The sequence below is a fragment of the Lepisma saccharinum genome, chromosome 15, assembly GCF_977018435.1.
Source record: "Lepisma saccharinum chromosome 15, izLepSacc3.1, whole genome shotgun sequence".
NCBI classification, from domain to species: Eukaryota; Metazoa; Arthropoda; class Insecta; order Zygentoma; family Lepismatidae; genus Lepisma; species Lepisma saccharinum.
In genome coordinates this window covers 35,972,627-35,992,473 of record NC_139243.1, presented here as the reverse complement: position 1 = coordinate 35,992,473, position 19,847 = coordinate 35,972,627, and the positions used below count along the sequence as shown (strand labels likewise).

The window sequence follows — 19,847 nt, the reverse complement described above, 5'->3', positions numbered from 1 at the left end:
CATATAATTGGAGAAGAATATGTACACTAATATTGATCAATATTTTGAACTACTTTTTTAATTATTACAATTTTCAAGTATCGGTATCGGTGGAAAGCGGTCAGAGTATCGGCATCGGTATCGGTTTAAAGTGGTATCGGCTCAGCTATAGCTTTTATACATATTGATCCTTTCAGCAAAGTTGTTTATACAGGGTGACACAGGGAAGTGTACTCATTTTTGAATTAACAGTATACAGTTGATGTGACACCAAACTTTATTCCTGGGGTTTGAATAGGTGTGGGAAGTAATGCCATTGGTGGTACGTAGAAAAAATCACATCTGGAATGTGATGTCCATCTTCGATAATGCAATTTTCCAGTCGAGAGGTGAAGCTGCCCGACATGAGTTCCAATGTCTCCTCAGTGATCTGCTGCACCTCCCTACGAATAGCTGTCTTCAGTTCGAAACTGCTTAACCCATTTTAAGATTGTTTTGCGTGTTCGAACTGCTCCATGCCACCTTATGTGGAAGTGTCGGCAGAATAACCTCTGAGCTGCAACCACTCTGAGTCGCCGTTTCTCACATATGCATCATACGTGAACACAATATGTTGCACCGACCACGAGTCCATGGTAATTGCAATAAGTAAATGTAAAATAAATTGCAATAGATCACACACATTATACAACAAAAATAATACAGTTTGATGTACAATTAACTGTAGTGTTTATTCAAAAATGAGTACACTGTCCTGTGTCACCCTGTATTATGTTGGACAGAAGCACTAATTAATTATTTCCATGTGCAATTAGTTTATTTTGTTTGTTGTTATTCATAGGTGAAATTGTGTGTATTTATAATACACAAAATGTATTTATTATTTATGAAGGGTAGACAATTGCTTAGAAATTTTAAAACATTTTAAGTCTAATAGTTTAATGCTTTGTATATATTTCAATTACAGTGTTTTAAAGTGGAAAAAATGATTACGGAGAAAATTTAAAAATCATATTTAAGTTACTTTTAAAAAACAGTTTTCATGTGTTAACTTATTTGCTTCTAATAACTGATTCAAAAGTTATTGAAAACTTTATTGAAAATAGAGGTTGAGTTAGTAACTCAGTTGGATAGGGTATTGAAGGACCAAAGCCTGGTTGCCAACAATTTTTCACTGAAACTTCAATTAGTTAATTCAGTTTATCTGCATATGTAATATGTTTTTAACATTTTTTTCATTTTGAAAAGCTGAAAATTGAAAATTAATTTACTTACTTAAAAGAAAATACTTAACATCAGTTTGTGTAATAAGCTATATTACAGATGTTTTCATCATGTTTTTTTTTTGTTACTATTTTTCAATTTTTTTTATTACATTCTCATGAGCTCAGTAAATTAACTGGTTTTATTTTAAAATATATTCCTTTTTTGTTAATTACGTTGAACAATGGAAATTTTTTAAGATGGATCCCAGGGAATGTATAGTTTCTGACCCACTTGAGTCCATCTAGATTTAGTCTAGCACCCTCAGATTTTAAAAGAATTGTGAATTAAATATAGTACTTGCACATATGCACGTTATGAAAATTAACATGGGATCAATGTTTTGCAATGGAATAACATGTATTGAAGTACGTATGTTTGAATGGAGTTAAATGGTATAATCTTTTATGCTTCAGCACAAAAGATGCGAAACTTTGACAATATTAATCTATTGACAGCTCATGCTCCGATACACTTTTTACATCCCTATCTGCAGTAGTCTGAATAGCATGTTTCTGGCATTGACCTACAAAAACTGAGGTGTACTCGTGCATGATCCAAATTTTAATTCAGTTTGTGTAGTCTTTATCTGGAATGCTGGGGTCTTTAACACGTTGAATCCCAGGGTATTTAAATTGGCAAGAACTCGGAAACCTGAGCATTTTATGTGATTTTCAACAATCTGAAACAATTTATTTTTTGGTCTTACTATACATGTGTTATACATCAAAATAAAGGCAATTTATTTGCCTACACGATAAAAAAGAAACAATTAGAATCTGTGTATTCTTGCGTGTGCTAGAGATGTTCAACATAGTCCTTGTTTTTCATATAATGAAAAAGTCCGTACTTCTAATACTAAACATATACCCTTAGTATGAAACACAGGCGGTGTGCAAGTAAATAACTCATTACAAGTAAATAAATAAGTGTTCCATTTCTTTTGATATTCATTAGCCAGGAAGGGGAACTTGAGCCCCCCCTGCCCCCATATGGGCACCCATGGTCAAGTGTGCGTATGTGTGTGTGTGAGTGATGATAAAGCACTAAAAATCTAGGCCTAGTACTGCAATCAATGAAATTAATGTGCTTTCCATTCAATGAGAAGACGGTTCGAAATTTCACAACCAGGGTACAGCACAATGTAGAGGCATACCAAAAGAACTCCCAGGAACATTCTGCACGTGCATGGCCCAGCATCGTAACTCCAAACATTCAAGTGATATTGCCAGTACTATGAATGTGCATGGGACACTCGCCATATTCAGGATGCTCGTGCATAGCACTAGCATGGGATTCAACGTGTTAAAGAATCCATGTTCAAATTTCTTTGGAAACTGTAGAACAGAAAATTATGAGATGTTGGTAAACAAAATGCTGGAAAATGGCCTCCCCAATGGCATAGTGGTTACATCGTTGCCTTGTAATCAAGGGGTCCTATGTTCGCTATCTGGTGGAGACACATTGCACAGTGGTTCGGATCCCACTTTAAACTGTAGGTTCAGTCCCGATTAGCCTATCTGTCCATAAAGTGGACTTAATACATCAATTCAATTCAATTCAAAGTGCTGGAAGTCCGTCATACTTGGACGTAGACTCCAACAATCTGGGATGTGTAAGTGATGGAGAGAAAAGGGTGGGGTGGGGGGTATATTTTTAACAATGGAAAAATGTTAACCATGGTTGATGGAGGGCTAGTAAACCTCCAGACTAAAGTACCACCATGATAACAGCCGACGCGGGGAACACCTTTATGGTAGTGACTTGCTGTTGCCACCTTTACCTACGATGCCAATTAGTCCTACCACTGCCCCCTGATTGTGCTACAGATGGCAACCTTAGAATCCCTCCTCCCCAAAGCAGCCAGCAGGGAAACACGATTTTGTCAAAATAACCATTCTGCACTGTGAATGGGGGCCTGTTGTTGAGGTGGCCATAGGTAAAATAAGTATATGCATTTCTGTATTTTGTATTACTGCATAACAGTAAGTGCCATTTTTCAACTAAAATAATTTCAAAACCTGAGGGAGCTAGAAAAAATGTAATGCCTTAACTCAGAAGTTTGAAATGTATAAGGAAGGCCTTATTTTGTTCAGTGATTAATATGGGTTAAACTTCGCAAAGAGAGCGATTTTGTTTTCAATGTTACTTAAATTTTCTTTAATTTTTAAATTTGTACTGTTTATATATATTCCTATTTCTTGTGCATTGTTTGGCCAATGCACCTAATTTTAAATATTTTCTTGAAGTTGTTTTCAAGCAGCTTGGATACTTTTCTACAAGCACAGGTTTGTACTTTAAATGTGACAATTTGTTGAATTTAATACATGTCATGTTTATGCTCACCTCTATGTTAGTACTGCACTCGAATACTTACCATGTGTCATATTTTGTACTTGGTTATCAAAGATTGCATGCCAGAAAAATATGAACATTTCATCAAAATTAAACTTAGGGGAATGTACAGTATGTGAAAGCATTTTGATAATGTCAAAGTTTTCTTGTCTTAGGCAGTGGCTGTTATGTTTTTCTATTGCTTTAAACAAATAATGCAATTCCATTAACACAACAGTCCATGAAGAGGAAAATGTATAATTATGAAACATATCATCTTAATTTCATATCATTTGTATCATATGGGAAGCTGTTAGGTATATAATTGTTCTCTTGTCTACATCCACACAGAAAGGATTGACAGTAGTCGTTCAAGATTAACTTTCCGTGAAAAACTAGTTTTCCACACTTTTGTCTAATTACTGAAACATATGAGCCCATTATGAGCACGACCTTATGACCTGAGATATGCTGAACGAAATAAGAAATAATCTATATTTATACCACTTACATTTCCTGGGATATTAAATTCTAGTTACAACACATATTTTTTTTAGTTTTGCACTGGGAATAACCCCATTGTTGAAGCTAATACAGTGAAAACAGTTTCAGCATGCAAAGATCAATAGATTTTTCCACAAAGCCTATAATTTGTCTTGTCCCCTTTTCATAGAAACCCCCAAATTTAATATGAATGATGGGTCTTTAATTTTGTTGCAGGTTGATATTTCCAAAACAAAATCCAAATATTTGAAATGGAACTTCCAATGCACGCATGAGGGAAAGGGGGGGGGGGGTTCAAAGTCTTCAAATAACACTTCGTTCATCAGATCTCTAGCTTAATTTCAAGTAACTTTGGTATTAAATATTATAGCAACAGTTTTTGTAGGAGCCTATAAGTAATCTTTGTGATTTACAGCAGTGACAGGTTAAGAATATGAACACTTCAAATATTGGTAAAAGCATAAACAGTAATTGTGAAGACTATACAATCAAAAAGTAATGAACTTTTGTACGTCCTCTTTTTCTGCTATGAAATTTATTTATTTACTATGCCATGCATAACAGGCATCTGGCCTTCTACAATGCACAGATTTGCTACATTTGTAAATTTATTAAAAAAAATAGATATACAAAATATTTAAATGTTTATAGAATTCAAGTAAAAATATTAAGTATATCTAGTCCATAACGGGTAAGAATCTTGTCTGTTAAGATTTCATTTTAATTGGGTAAATTGAGAAAATGTCCTGCACCTTGGCCATGCAATCTAAGGTGTCACGCTTTGGGCTCTGGCTATGGGATGCATGAAGGCTCAAGTCTCCTGGGGAAGCGTAACAACTTTTGTCCTGAGGTTTCGGCCTGTGTATGGGATTGGTGGCCACCCACCATTGTGAGGAAATTGGGGAGCTACAAATGAGTAACATAACCCGGCCATGGAAACTTACAACAAGGATGGGGGGGGGGGGGGTTGACCACACAGACCCCTTACTTAACTGGTTGGACCCCAGCAGGTGGGAGTGAAGCCAGTAGCCCTTGACCCTCATGGGCTGTTGTGCCACGGGTTATTAAATTGAGAAGATATATCTCCATGTATGCCCTTTTCTAACCAGTCATTCTTTGCAAAGAAGTAATTTCTGTGGATTTGTGTGGGTGTAGGGAATTGCAAAGAGTTGCTTTCTTGATTTGAGTGTCAGAAAAAAAGAAAAAAAAAAAAGCAGGAGAGGAAGAACGAAATTTCTTGATGAGTTGAAAAAGAAAGAGAAGCTAGAAGTAGATTTTCCAGGAAAGATTGGCCCACAAAATAAAAATCTTTCATTCAAAGTTGCTTGATATTCACAAGGTTATGAATGAGATCACTCAACTTCCTTTGCATTATATTTTTATTGCTATCTTCAGGCATCCCACAATTAAGGCACCACCAAACCTTATTAGTGAAACATCTTCCCATATTTGCTTATGTTTGTAAGCTAAAAATATTACAGAACAGTTAACATATATATAAAAGAAAAATATGCTTATGATCTAAAAAGTTTACCATTTCTTACCAAAGAACACAGACAATTATATTTTTTAAACAAAATTTCATGTTTTTTTGTGCATGCTCTTCATTTATTTGTGATACTCTTGTAAGTAATTTTTAAACATGGTTTGAAACATCAACTTTTTTTTCTCCATACTTGAATGGGCACTGTTCAGCAATCTTCGAAGGTTGGTCCATGTTGTCCTTTTGAGATCATCTCCATCCGAGTACATCAGTAGCTGTCTCAGGTTCTTGACTACATTCTTTTTTTCTGAGCTTGAGAAACTTTGAGACATTTCTCCTAGCACGGTTGGCATGCTCAGTATTCCTTTCTTCTGAGTGTTGAATGTGTGTAAATACAGTTTTACAGTTTAGTTTAAAAGATGCATGCTTAGATCTAGAACTGAAGCATGGATGATTTCTGTACTGGTAGGTGATAAGCATTGAATAAACTCTGTGCTTCTTTATGTGATTACACAACACATCATTTTAAATTAACACTTCAGAGACAATTAACTCTGATACACTTACTATTCATTTTTCCGCGTAAGTTTTTTTCCAGCGATCGATTTCGCCACTCGTCTGGTGGCATCGTCAGGCATGAAAAAAATTACGTGGAAAAATGAATAGTAAGTGTATCAGAGTTAATTACCAAACTGATATCTTTAGAAACAACGTACTTCAGAGACAGTTTGAAGCTAATTGTAAAATTTATGTATGGATGTTTTTATGACTTCTAAGTAGGAGCACAGAAAAACTTACTTCTGACTTAACTCGCATTTCATTCATATTCATGCATTCAGTACTTTTTGTGGCATTATTTTACAATATATGTTTTAACTGAAGTGCATTTTGCATGCATAATTCAAATTCTTACATCATATTTACATTTGAACCACATTTTTGATGAAAGGTCACATTGCTTTCAACTAGGTAGACCTAAAAAATTTACAATACTTGCCAAAAATTTTAATTTAACACTGAACAAAAAAAAAAAGATTTTGACAGAACGAAGGTTTCGGAAAAGCTTGTAATGTTGAAAAAAAAATACCAAATAAGAATAATTTTCTAATAGCCAAGTGTTTCTAGTATGTACTTAATAGCTCATTCTGTTTTTCATATTTCTAAACAGAAAATAATATCATATTTTCCATCTGCTTGCATTATCAATTTGTATCATTGTTGATGGTATACAAGTGCCTTTTTTTCACCATTTTCAGTTGATTGAAAAGTTCTTCTTGGATGATTGGTGTGTATCTTGATATTGCTATCTTTACAAGGAATAGCAATATCAAGATACACACCAGACTCTCACATTGAAGTTCTTGATTTGAAGGGAACAATAATAAACCAATTTCATTAAGTAATCTGGGTAATGCATAAGCCATAACATGGTGCACATGCTTTCAACTGTGTTTTCAAGCCTCCATACTTTTTGGGATTGCCCAACTTTACTCCCAAATTGGTTAATTATAAAACGAAGCATTTGTCCTCAGTTTTCTTTGAACTATAATAATACTGATACTTCAGGTTTATGAATGAAAGATTTGACAAAAGGATAGTATGATCTTACGAAACAATACCAAATTAGTAAATGTAGCTTATAGTAACCATAGGTATATAGAAAGAAGGAAAATATGTAAGAATAGAAACCATACAAATGTGATGTAAGAATAGCATCTTCAAGATGGGATAAAGAAATCCTGTACAAGCATCAACATTAAGCAGCATTGCAAGATGACAAAGGAACACAAATCCAGAACAGAGTATATTGCACACACAAAGCAAACCACATCCAAACTAGGCACAATTGGGATGCTTTTTAAAATTGCAAAGTAGTAATTTTGCTTTCACATCATTGCAAGATCATGTTGTCTTGGAGTCTGGTGATTTTCACACAGCCTTTGTTCATACATACACCACCTTGAACAAGTGGTATGAGAAAACTCAAAATTGGAAAAGCATGCAGTTGTTTTGCTTTCATTCACGCTACCTTGTGCTGTAGATATTTGGTAATGATCAAGGCGAGCGATTTGAAAAGGTATGCCATAATACTAGACTAAGAAATACATATATTGCATGTTCTCTGAAAGTGTAGATAGTTTGTGGCATACCCAGGTGGGAAGTCTGTATGAAGTTTACATCACCCCAATTGGCCTAGATTTCCTGTACACACACACACACAAAAGGAAACCCAAAATGCAGATTGGGCATGCCACTGCAAACACAATAGATAAGCATGTGTGAATTTGAAACTTGTTTTTATACTTGCTGCTTTGATTTCTATCAAAATATGTGTAATGTACAGGGTGTCTCAAAAGTAATAGGGCAAACTGACACAGGTGAAAGTACACGTTTTTGAGATAATCGCGAATATGTGATTACAAGCTGCCACTGACTTCATTGTTTGTAAATGTTGTCCTAGTTAGTAAAATGCTAATAATGTGTGCTAATGTGTGGGTACAAGATGGCTTGTAATGTTTGATTGCAACGCCACCTCTCGGAAATGTTGTTTGATTACAATGCCACCTCTCGGAAATGTTGTTTGATTACAATGCCACCTCTCGAAAATGTTCTGTTTTGTAAACAAAGAGCAAATCTCAGACCGCGCAAGGAGAAGTGTTTACAAAATGCAATCAATAACTGCTTCTAATCACACATTCGCGATTATCTCAAACGGCTTGTTTGCAGACCCATGTTTACCGAGACTTTTTTGCTTCTATTATTGTGTACTTTCACCTGTGTCAGTTTGCGCTATTACTTATGAGACACCCTGTATTGAACATTCATAATGAGCTGTTAATGAGGGCCAGAAGTAAAGCTCGGACAAACTTAAGGAAAGTCAGAACTTATCCTTCTCACAAATTTTACTATGTGTGAAGAGACGTGTAACCACCACATGTCCATGTGGGTGTCCTCACAAGAATGGGCATTATGGAAGAGACATGTGGTGGTCCTACTTTCTCTGTTTGCCCGAAGCTGTGCTTAATTTTCTTGATAGTTGGCTTATTGCACTTTACATGGTGTCATTGTGATCAGTCTGGTGGTGAAACTACAGAAATTTAATTTGGTGTCCACTCTATGAATGCTTGTTCTTTCGTATTACGTGTAAAATACATGTATTTTAATATCAAGTGAATATCTTTAATAGCATGTGTCATCAACATGAAAAAGAGAAAGATAACAACTAATAATATTTAACACAAGCTGGTTTATAGACAGGATTAGAATTTGGCAGGGCTGGACGTCATACTTTATTTAAATTGTGGGAAACTTTGGGAAGATTCAGAGAAATTTGACCATGTGCAGTCAGTGGCAAGTGTAACAGTAGGCAAAGTGTCTGTCCCCAATAATAGGTAGGACTCCATGCAATCTCGATCTTTCCTCATAGTGGAGGTGATGTGATCAGCATCATGTTCAAGCCATCTTTACCCTTCAGAGTTGCCCCCCAGGAACCCATTGAGTAGAGTCAGTGTGAGTCCAAGATCACTTTATTCAGGAACATAGTCCATAAAATTGCCTCTTGAATCATTACCATGGGGAACCAAACCCAGGTCTCCTACATGGCAGCCAAGTGTCATACTAATCATACTACAATGCCAAACAACTATTAGAAAATGTTCCAACCTGCATGTAACTATATGTAACAGTTATTTAAATGGATTTTGCGTGGGAAAACAGAAACTCTGTGTTTAGAAATTTGTGAAAGAGCAATGAAAACAATAACACAATGATAGAAATATTTGACTATTAGTAATACAAATATAGGCCCTTATTGACTTATATCAATAGTGCCAATTATCGTATTTGCCGGCACGTAAGTGCACCCCCTTTTCATACACATTTTTGAGGAAAAGCGTTTGTCACTGAATTTACAATTAATTTACAGTATTTCAAGCATAAAGTAATGTGTAGGTCTACTTTCAACAAATAACCTAATCAAACTAGGAAAGAATGCATTTTAATTGTAATCTTCCTCACGCACCACAAGAAAGGAAGCAGGAAATTGTCCAACTCAGAACAGAAAATTTCCCGAGATGAAGGTAATCAAAAACTGAGTATCAGCGTATAATTTTGTCTTTTTAACCTTTTGGGTCCTAAGCATCTCGGTCAAGATACCCAAATGTAACCCTTGCAGTCCCAAGCATCTCGATTGAGATGCTGGGTCAAGGTTGTAGTTTTTACGTTATAACTTTTCTATTTTTGGCTAGAATTTCGATTTTTTTATATTGTTCCTAACACATGTATTTAACAGAAATGTTTCTTGCACTTTTTTTTCTTCATGAAAATGGAGGCGAAAAGGTGGGAAAAGAAACTTCTCTTTTGCGTCTCTTTTCAAGGGAAAATTTTTGCCAACAAAGGAAGACCGGCTTTGTTGTTCTAAAGCCCCATTTTTTTCCGAAATTTTGGAATTTTGAGAGTTAGCCCCTCCCCCGCCACATATACTCCGAATTTCCATAAATTTCATATAGTCTGAATCTCTGCTTCATTCCGCGTACAACGGTATATCACTCATCTCTCTAGGGCAATTAGCCTCCGATCTACACTCATTTAATTGAAATTCTGCATTTTGCTCAAAATTGGCTCGGGACCAAGGGGGTTACATGTGAAAATGGCCTTGGGACTCAAAAGGTTAAGACTTATTTTTAAAGGAAGTGTGTCTTATATGCCAAGAAATATGGTAATTCCCTGTTCGATCCTTAAAAAATGCATTTAACCCTTATAATATGACTACACCAACAGGTATTTCCACCAAATACCCTGTGGTGCAGCATAAGCATAATATGGCTCAGATGGTAACACTGTTCACAAATTATTGTGAATCTTTGTCTGAAGAAGACCCTGTCAGAGGGTGGAAACGTTATGTTTTAGTGTATAATTTTTTTCTACAATAAATTTTTCCTTGGTCAGCATTTGATTCTTTTATGACTCAGAAGTGTGTTGTTAGTAAACAGTAATTGTCAGTCTCGGTATTGGGGGATGGGAGTGTAAGGGAGGGGCAAGTACTTCTTTCTTAATGATTATTAACATCAATACTGTTTTTCCATCATACAGACATATACCCAAGTTTCCTAATCAAACCAGGCAAAGGCATTGAAACAAAGGGGAGGGGATAAGAATTCACTTGTCGACCATTACCAAAATAGCAGTCAAGAATGCCTCTTGTTTTCACAGCCTACATGCTTTCACCACTTTTTGTCGGCAAAGCTGCATGTCAGATGATAAATGGAATGAAGGGGAAGGTTCGGTTTTGTCAGCGTGATGAACTACAAATCAGCATTTTGCATACACCTGCACTCTTATCCTTTGTTTCAGATTGGATTTTTGGTGCTGCTTATAGTGATCTTTTGCCTCACATTTCAAATCGTTTTTTCCCATCAGTCCCTTTTTCGGAAGATGTGCATAATTTTTTTGTAGCAAAGTGACTCCTGGCATGGTCTCCATGGCAGATGACAAATTTTCATTAATTTATTTTTCAATTTTTGTCCTGTTCTGATTGATTAAAGCAAATTTGTTCTCTAGAATTATGTTCTTGTAATGCTACAATTAGTACTGAGATGTTAAGTATGGAAAAGTATGGAATTTCAAATTATTCTCCTGAAAACAGCATTGTATTTGGTGCAAATACCAGGAAAACAGATCTGTATTGTAAGGGTTAATGTTAATAAATTAAGATGTTTGAAACTTCTAGTATTATTACTTACGTGAAATTTTGTATTTCCGAGGTGCACAATTGAATGGGATTATCCTATTAATTTCGAAGACTCTGTCTTCATTTACTAAGGATACGGCGTCACTGCTTTGTTTTTCCTGGGTGGCGGTAGTTGCAATTTCTCCCATTCGGCAGCGCTGGCATGTGTATCCTGGTTTGTGTCGTCTGCTGTGCTTTCTGTTTCCTGTTAGGTGGCGCTGCTGGGTGGTAATTGGGGGGCTGGGCCGTGCTCACCTGGGAACAAACAAACGCAGTGATGTGGTACCATCTCTGCTCCAGGCGCCGTGCCCTTAGTGAATGAAGACAGAGTCTCTTCGAAATGAATAGGATAATTCCATTATATTGTGCAATGCGGAAATACGAAATTTCAAAATTTCACGTAAGTAATTTTAAACCACGTTTACCGCATCCATCATGAATTCTAGTATTGGTTGCCAGCTGTGGTGAGAAACATGACAAGAGTTTGAAAGATAGATATAAACATTTTTCAAGCAGTTATTTTGAATATGATTTTAGTAATTTTTCAAAAACAGAAGTATAATTAAAATATGTATCTACAAAATTTCAGAGAGACTGGAGCCTATAAAATCAAGTATTACAGTTGTGAACTAATATATTCTCTTTGTATTGTTCATGAAGATTTATGTATGAAAGTAAGTTAGTAATTGACGTTGTTACTTTAGGCATCTGAAACACATGAATTTACCACTGATCGCTGGCAAGAATGTGGAGTGGTGGAAAGCTGGGCTAGGAATCGCTGCCATCACCGCTGTAGGATTACTTGTCGTGCGGGTTTTGAAGTCGGATAAGAGATAACAGAGGGTACAAGAAATGGAGCAAGTGTGTGTTTGCATGTAAGTCTTTGAGTTTTGATAATAAACTTTCTGCTTATTTCAAACATGTATCATGCACCTGTGTTTAAATTTATTTTTTTTGTAAATGGGGACAAAGTACTAACTAGGGTTGAGCTGATACTTATGCTGACATGTCAGTATTTGTTCTAATTTAATCACAGATGCTTTCCCAAAGTTTGGCAATCTTGCCAGGTCTGCAAAAACACTGCTTGATACATGGTTTAATATCCTGTAAATAAAATGTAAAGTGCATAATTTTCATTATTTTGGCAACAGCATTATAGGAAGAAATTGATTTTGTGATTAATTAACGTGTGAATTTTTTAATATTTTAAAGCAAATTGTAGATTGATATGGTATAGTTTAAATTATTTGAAATTCAGATAGTAGGTTAAGGTAATATCGGCGCAGCCCTAGTAAAAACTAATTGCTTATGTAGATTTTTCAATTTCACTTTTAATTATTAGAAGTATCAAGGAAAACTAAATATATGCTTACAGGCCGAAACCAAGTGTTAGGTAATAATCAAAATCTAATTATTGATAACAACTCGTTTGAACCAGTTTCCAAATTCAAATACTTAGAAGTAATATTAACAAATGAAAATTATATTAAAGAGGAAATAAAAAGTAGGCTTAATTCAGGAAATGCATGTTACTTCTCTCTTCATAAACTTTTGTCTTCTCGTTTAATATCTAAGAAACTAAAAGTTAAAATATACAAAACATTAATTTTGCCTGTGGTATTATATGGATGTGAAACTTGGTCCCTTACATTGAAAGAGGAACATAAATTGAGAGTATTTGAAAATAAGATCCTTAGGAAAATCTTTGGACCTAAAAGGGATGAGGAGACAGGTGAGTGGAGAAGGTTACATAATTTAGAACTACATAATTTGTATTCATGTCCAGATATTATTAGAATAATTAAATCAAGAAGACTTAGGTGGGCAGGCCATGTGGCACGAATGGGAGAGGAAAGAGGAGTTTACAGGATTCTTATTGGGAAACCTGATGGTAAGAGACCAGTAGGAAGGCCAAGATGGAGGGACAACGTTGAGATGGACCTAAGGGAAATCGGTAGGGATGGAAAAGAGTATATAGATCTTGCTCAAGATAGGGAAAGATGGAAGGCCTGTGTTACTGCCGCCATGAACCTTCGGGTTTAAAAAGGCTAGAGAGTTAGTTAGTTAGTATCAAGGAACAGTGAAAGGAGAAAGTTGTTGTTGCCTTGTAATCAAGGGGTTCTGGGTTTGATACCCAGTGGAGGCACATAGTGGTTCGGATCCAACTTTAAAGTGTGCATAAAGTGGGCTTAAAACAAAAACAACAACAACTCAAAACTCGAGAAAGGAGAAGGAATTCTAATATATATTGATGCGTTCACTGGATTCGTGAGCATAACATGTGGCGATCGAACTGGTAAAGGCTTAGGGACCAGATGATAGAGCAAGGTATATTTATGTTCCCAATACAATCTCCCTAACAAGCTATCGGCAGGGAATGGAAGGAATCACGGGATGATGATGTTGTACATATTACCTCTCGGCCAAGCGGATGTAAGCAGACGTCAGGTGACAGCTCAAGGAGTCCTGGGTTTGGCAGCCCACAGTCTTCCTTTTCTGTGGCTGGCGACAAAGCTTGCGCTGATTCTAAGTGGAAGGCATCCGATTGACTGTCTGAGCCAGCGGGCTGATGCCTTATGAGCCACAGTACTGATTATGGCTAACTGTCATCGAGACACAGCGATTGCTCTCAGTGATTACGGTGGTCCGGAATCCCGAGCTTCGCTTGAGATCTGAATACTGAGCTGGATACCTCTTTTAAGCTGCTGGCATTTGCTTCCTAGCCGCATACTCAGTTTTTCCGGATTTGCCAGTCGATGACTAGTTTGAACACGGTAGTATAGAAGAACAGTGTCTCTTGACGACATATGCTTCTGCTATTGCTGGAATGTTAGCTTGTGTAGTGTTTTGTAGCTTGGCCGAATACCGACGTCTGAATTGAGTTTTAGCTTTTTACAAAGTCTCCCTTGGGTCTTTCCACAATATATACTGTTGTTTCAAAGGATCAGTTTCAGTGATATTCTAAATTATCATCGTGTATGAGAACCAAATGGATGTAACTCCAAATTTATCAAATTTGCAGGAGAGAAGAAATAATGTATTCTTAGGAATATGTTTGGAAAAAAAAAAGTGAGCAAATTGGATATACAGGACTCCAATTTACTACTAAGGATTTGAGTTGGGGACATGCCAATCTGACTCCAAATAGAGCTTATCAGAGGAGATACATTAAACAAAACCAAAAACTGCATTTTTGGAGTTAACGTTCCTCTGGTTCTCACACGCATTATGTAGAATTACATCTGTTTAGAATACCTTCCCCTTTCTTGAGTTTTGAGTTGTGGTTTTTGTTTAAAGCCCACTTTATGCACAGTTTAAAGTTGCATCCGAACCACTATGTGCCTCCACTGGGTATTGAACCTGGAACCCCTTGATTACAAGGCAAGGATTGCCTTCTCCTTTCCTTGATACTTCTAATAATTTTATGGTAATGCAAGCCTATTTTTAATTATAAATAAATACAGAATCAATCAACATGAAAATTCTTGTCTGCGCTCCAAAAGAATTCTAAATAAATGTAATTTTTTTGTAATATAAATTTCAAAAATTCAAATTAACTTTAGCATTGTGGCAAAAGTAACATTAGTGCTTTCTTTCATATTATTCATGGTGCTGAGTAATATTGATTAATATTTCATGTGTATTTGCAAGTATAATTTTTAAGTTGTTTATATCTAAGTAAGAAAGTGCTTATAATGTTATTATTGTCTGCTGCAGGCTGTAATACCTTAAGTATTTAAATATACACTGTTTTATCATATAAATTGTAAATATGTACTTGATGGTTCAGATAACATGCAAGCAATCCTCTTTTGATTGTTAAAAATATAAAAATAGTATTGTCATAAAAACATCCCGAAATTGTTAATATTGCTTCTCAGTGCATGTCCTCTCTTTTTTAATCCCAATGCCTATATCAACAAGAACAAATATGTAGAAGTTTAAGGCTCGCATGCTTGGCCAGGACTCAAACCCATTGTGCATGCACACTGACTGAGCAAAACTTACGGGATACCCACCTAATATCTGGTCGGGCCCCCTCTGGCCCTGCGGAGCGCAGCTATATGGTGTGGAAGTGACTCTGCAAGGCTCTGGTACACGTCTGGAGGCAGTTGACACCACACAGTCTGCAGAGCGGAAGCCAATTGCATCCTGTTCGTGGGTGGAGGATCCAGTTCACGGAGCCTGAGTTCAACGGCATCCCAGATATGCTCGATGGGGTTCATATCAGTGCTCCGGGGTGGCCACGTCAGTCGTTGGATGCAATGCATTCGAACCATTCATGGACGACATTGGAGCAATGTGGCGAGCATTGTCATGTTGAAAGACCACCATGTCGTCAGGGTGTTGAAAGGTCAAAAACAGGTGGAGATGGTCTCCGAGCAGCTAACGATACCGTGGACCAGTCACCGTGTCTTCCAGAACAACCAGGGGGCCCAGTCCATACCACGAAAATATGCCCCAGACCATGACTGATACCCCACCACCCTGGACCACACCCTCTTGGCATGCGGGTTCCATCGCTTCATGCGGTCTGTGCTACATACAGTACTTCCCATTGGCATGGTGCAGTTGATACTGTGACTTGTCAGACCGTACGACGTTACGCTACTGTTGCAGTGTTCATCTGCGGTGATTGGTGGCAAATTCACGCCGAAATTCAGGCCGGAGTGTCCGATGACACGGGCTTAGCAGTGGCACCCGTGTAGGGCGATGGCTCCCATACCTGAGGGCACGCATGTTCCAACGGATTGTCCACTGGGAGATGTTTCTAGCGTGGCCAGTGTTGAATTGGGCCGTGATTTGTTGCCCTCCTGTGTCTGTTGACCATTTGTCCCGGATGTCGTCGGTCTCGGTCATTGAGGGCGGCTGGACGCCCGGTATGGTGTGTGTTGTGGACTGTGGCACCTTCATCCACCCATTCTCAGTACACCCTGGACACGGTTGAATGTGGGAAGCCAAATTCCTGCACCACCTCCGAAATTGAATGTCCCCTGCCCCGTTCGAATGCCACAACTCACAACGACATGAATCACTCACACAGCCACTTCCCACAAGTTCTCACACACAGCTGCAGCCGTCGCGCAGCCCTGCAGGGGGCGTGGAACACATGTGGTGTCCACCTGCGAATCAGTGACCTGCTTTCCCATGAGTTTTGCTAAGTGAGTGTAAGAACAAATATGTATATGCTAATGAAATAATTGGAGATTATCAGTGCGACTTTGAATGTAATTGATCAAATATTTCATATTTGGCAGACATTTGGAAAAACAATTGGGTGTAATAATCATTAGGGTGCTGATTTTTGCCTATGTACATACATTTTTTATTCCTTTGTATTAAAACATAAGCTTAATATTTTAAATTTGCTTCATGTTGTTTTGAGTCTTATAATGCCTTTTTTGTAGTGCCTATAAATGCTTATTTTGCAATTTTCTGCTTTTCCCTGTTCTTTTGGTAATTTGGTTCTCTCCATCTCTTGTTTCGTGGGTTTGTTCATCAATTAGTTAACAGTAACAGAAAAGCAATACAAATATAAGAAACATACAATAGAATCGAAAATTTCAAAATAAGTGTGTAACTGACTAAGGAAATAGAATAGTTGACATGCAGTGCCTATTTGGTGCCTGTAAATACACACCTAAATAATCATCATGTTCATCCATCATTTACTGACTTTAAAAGCATATGATTTCTGTTAAAAGTGATAAAATTACATTATTTGAGTTTGGAATACCTAAAAAATGTATTTTGATGAGTATGCCTTCTTAACAAAGGAAAGTAAAATCCACATATATGTGTGTATGATAAATTTAAAATTCACGATGTTTTTAACCCTAGAAAGGTATGGTTTTTGGCATGTACGTTAAAGGTAGGGACACGTCAGATTGATGTGTAGCCTATAACAAAGGACAAATCATGACATTGTAATGTCCATTTGTTATTATATTGTTTTTAGAGTACATTTTATTTGTTCATTGGTATATTGAAGAATAGTCACAAGAATTTCGTCACAAAGAAACAGTTCAAAACATTCCAGACAAAAGGTGGCTTGGCGGGAGTTGTTTGCTGTGGGTCCTGTCCTTATATGAATAACATTTTTGGCTGGTGTCTTTTCCCTTTTTCTGTTGGCATTTCGTATTCCAAACAAACCCATTCTTGCCCTTCATTGTTTCTTCTTGCACTTTTATAACAATTCCGATAGTTTTTCCTCATCAATTTTTGGTACGCTGGCTTTATTTTTTTGACTTTCATTTGAAAGAGTATCTTTTTTCTTTTTCCGAGGCTGCTCTGGTGTAGTAGAAAGTTCAATTTTTTGTACTACCTCTACTTCCAAAGAATCTAAGTCATTTTCATCCGGTGTCAGCATCACTCTCGTAACAGCTCTCATCTGAATCCGAATTTACTTCAACTTCTAAATTATCTTCAACTTCGGAATTTTCTTCTGCCTCGTCGAGAGCAGCCAATATTGCATCTTCACTGTCCAAAACAGTTGACATTATTTTAGTCTTCCAATTACTTGACATAACACAGAAAACAATGCAAACTGAACTCAAACATTCAACAAAAACACCCGTCAAATCTAGCGACACGTCAGACTTGCATGTATGAAAAAAGCCGTTAAGGGTAGGGACACGTCAAACTGGCGTATAAGTACTACAAAAAATATCCACATACAACACAGGAATGCAGAGTCCACCTGCACTCGATACCGGTCAGTCAGCAACTGACACGAGAAAGCACTGCTGGCATGGGGAGCACCTGGAAGGGAGGGGATCGTACTAACCTCTACTTCTACGTAAAATTTACGTACGCTACGTTTCTAGGGTTAAACAGGGAGATGCTTTATCATTTTTACTTTTTAAGTTTGCCTTAGAGTATGCAGTCAGGAAGGTAATAATGATGATAATAATAAAGCATTAAAATTAAATGTAACTCAGTTATTAGCATATGGGGATGATGTTGCCATACTAGGGAATGAAGTAACTGCAGTTAAGGATAATACTACAATAGTTTTAAAGGCAACAAAGGAAATTTGTTTGAAAGTTATCTAAATGCATCTTAGGCTAAACCTAAGAATAATCAAAAAAAACTTGAAATTACAAGCTGAACATTTTTCTACTTACAAGTTTTATCCTCTCGCCTAATTACAAGTGTTGCAAGTGCAGTGGAAAAGTAATTTATTTACATCAATATACGTGGGTTGGAAATTTAATAGTGGCAACACTGCTGTATATACGCATGAAACTGAACTGGTGCTTCTCGCTCATACCACTCATTAGCTTGATACCTAATTTACCTCCCAGTAATGGATTCTTTCTTCCAACGCTAGGCACATGCACAGTGACGAGAGGAATAGAGTATCATTGGAGTTGGCAGCCTAAAGTTGTGTAGTCAGAACCCCACTAATGTGAAAGTTGTGGTGATTCTTGTGTACAATTGTGATGTGTTATCTTAGCACATACTTTACCTCAAGGACAGACTGTTTATTTTTGGAATATAACCTGCATAACATAGACTGCTCCATTTGAACCATCAACAGAACAAGTGCTGCTGCTACAGGTATACTACACTGGAAACTGGTTGTACACAATCCTGGAGACTACATCGAAGAGCTGTAAAAGTTTCATAGAGGTATTTCTTCTGTATCAATTGTAAATAAATAGGTGCCACTATTAAATCTCCAACCCACATATTTGAAATACTAGATAATCATCATAAATGAGCGTGATTCACAGATTACACCACAATTTTGTTCATAGCCACCAAGGATTTGTGTCACAATTTCTACTCACTCTTTTGCCTACTTCTACTAGACTCAGGTTCAATTTGCCTTGGGTGGGAAACAGTTTTGATCATTGTAGTGACATCTATTCTCTTTGTTCCATTAATTTCTAATGTTCATGTGTGATATTGCTTGACAAATGTTAAAAAAAATATGTAAAACAGATAAAAAAAATTGATCTGTTTTCATGTTTTTAACAAAGTTGGGGTTGCATGACTTCTGAACCATTATATCATGGAGTTCGAATACTTTATTATAATATTTATTTTTTTACTTTCAGATTTAAAGTTGTGGACTAAAAGAAAGTATATATCCCAAGACAAAGTACGCTGTGTAATTATTGTGTGAATGAGTTAACAAATATATTTATTCAGATATTGACCTTTATTGAGTCAACTTATTTTGAAATAGTGTGCATAATAGTCTAAATTTCCTATATACACAGCAGATTCCTTATTCAAAAGAGGAAATTTACTAGCCTAGTGTTTTATATTAAAACTCCTGTAATAAATTGAATCTCTTTCTTATGTCATTATTTTTTTTATATACAACCTTTGACCATCCTGTAGCACTGCTCTCAACATTCATGTTTTCAGTAAATATGAACATTTTTGCTTATGTAATTAAACTGTTTGCGCCAACCTGTTCTTCCTGAGCTAGGGAGCTTTCAACAGTTCCTGTATTAAACAGAAACAAGGAAAATGTTTGCTAGAGAGAGAGAGGCTTGAATGGAAGCCAGAGCAGCAGTGCATGTGCATGTGCATATGCAT

The 19,847-nt window shown here is 36.7% G+C and overlaps 1 protein-coding gene across 2 annotated transcripts in view; it reads left to right on the top strand.

The window, feature by feature from the left end:
- The window catches only part of Miro (mitochondrial Rho GTPase), an 84,867-nt gene extending 65,268 nt beyond the window's left edge, over window positions 1-19,599 (top strand). Inside the window, exons 14-16 of one of the 2 annotated variants that reach the window (XM_083136804.1) lie at window positions 5,776-5,847; window positions 11,996-12,166; window positions 19,358-19,599. In XM_083136804.1, coding sequence (XP_082992930.1) covers window positions 5,776-5,847; window positions 11,996-12,128 — 205 coding nt within the window. In that variant the 3' untranslated portion in view covers window positions 12,129-12,166; window positions 19,358-19,599. The remainder of the gene's footprint in view (window positions 1-5,775; window positions 5,848-11,995; window positions 12,167-19,357) is intronic. The other variant, XM_083136805.1, reaches the window with a different exon arrangement.
- Window positions 19,600-19,847: the final 248 nt, after the last annotated feature.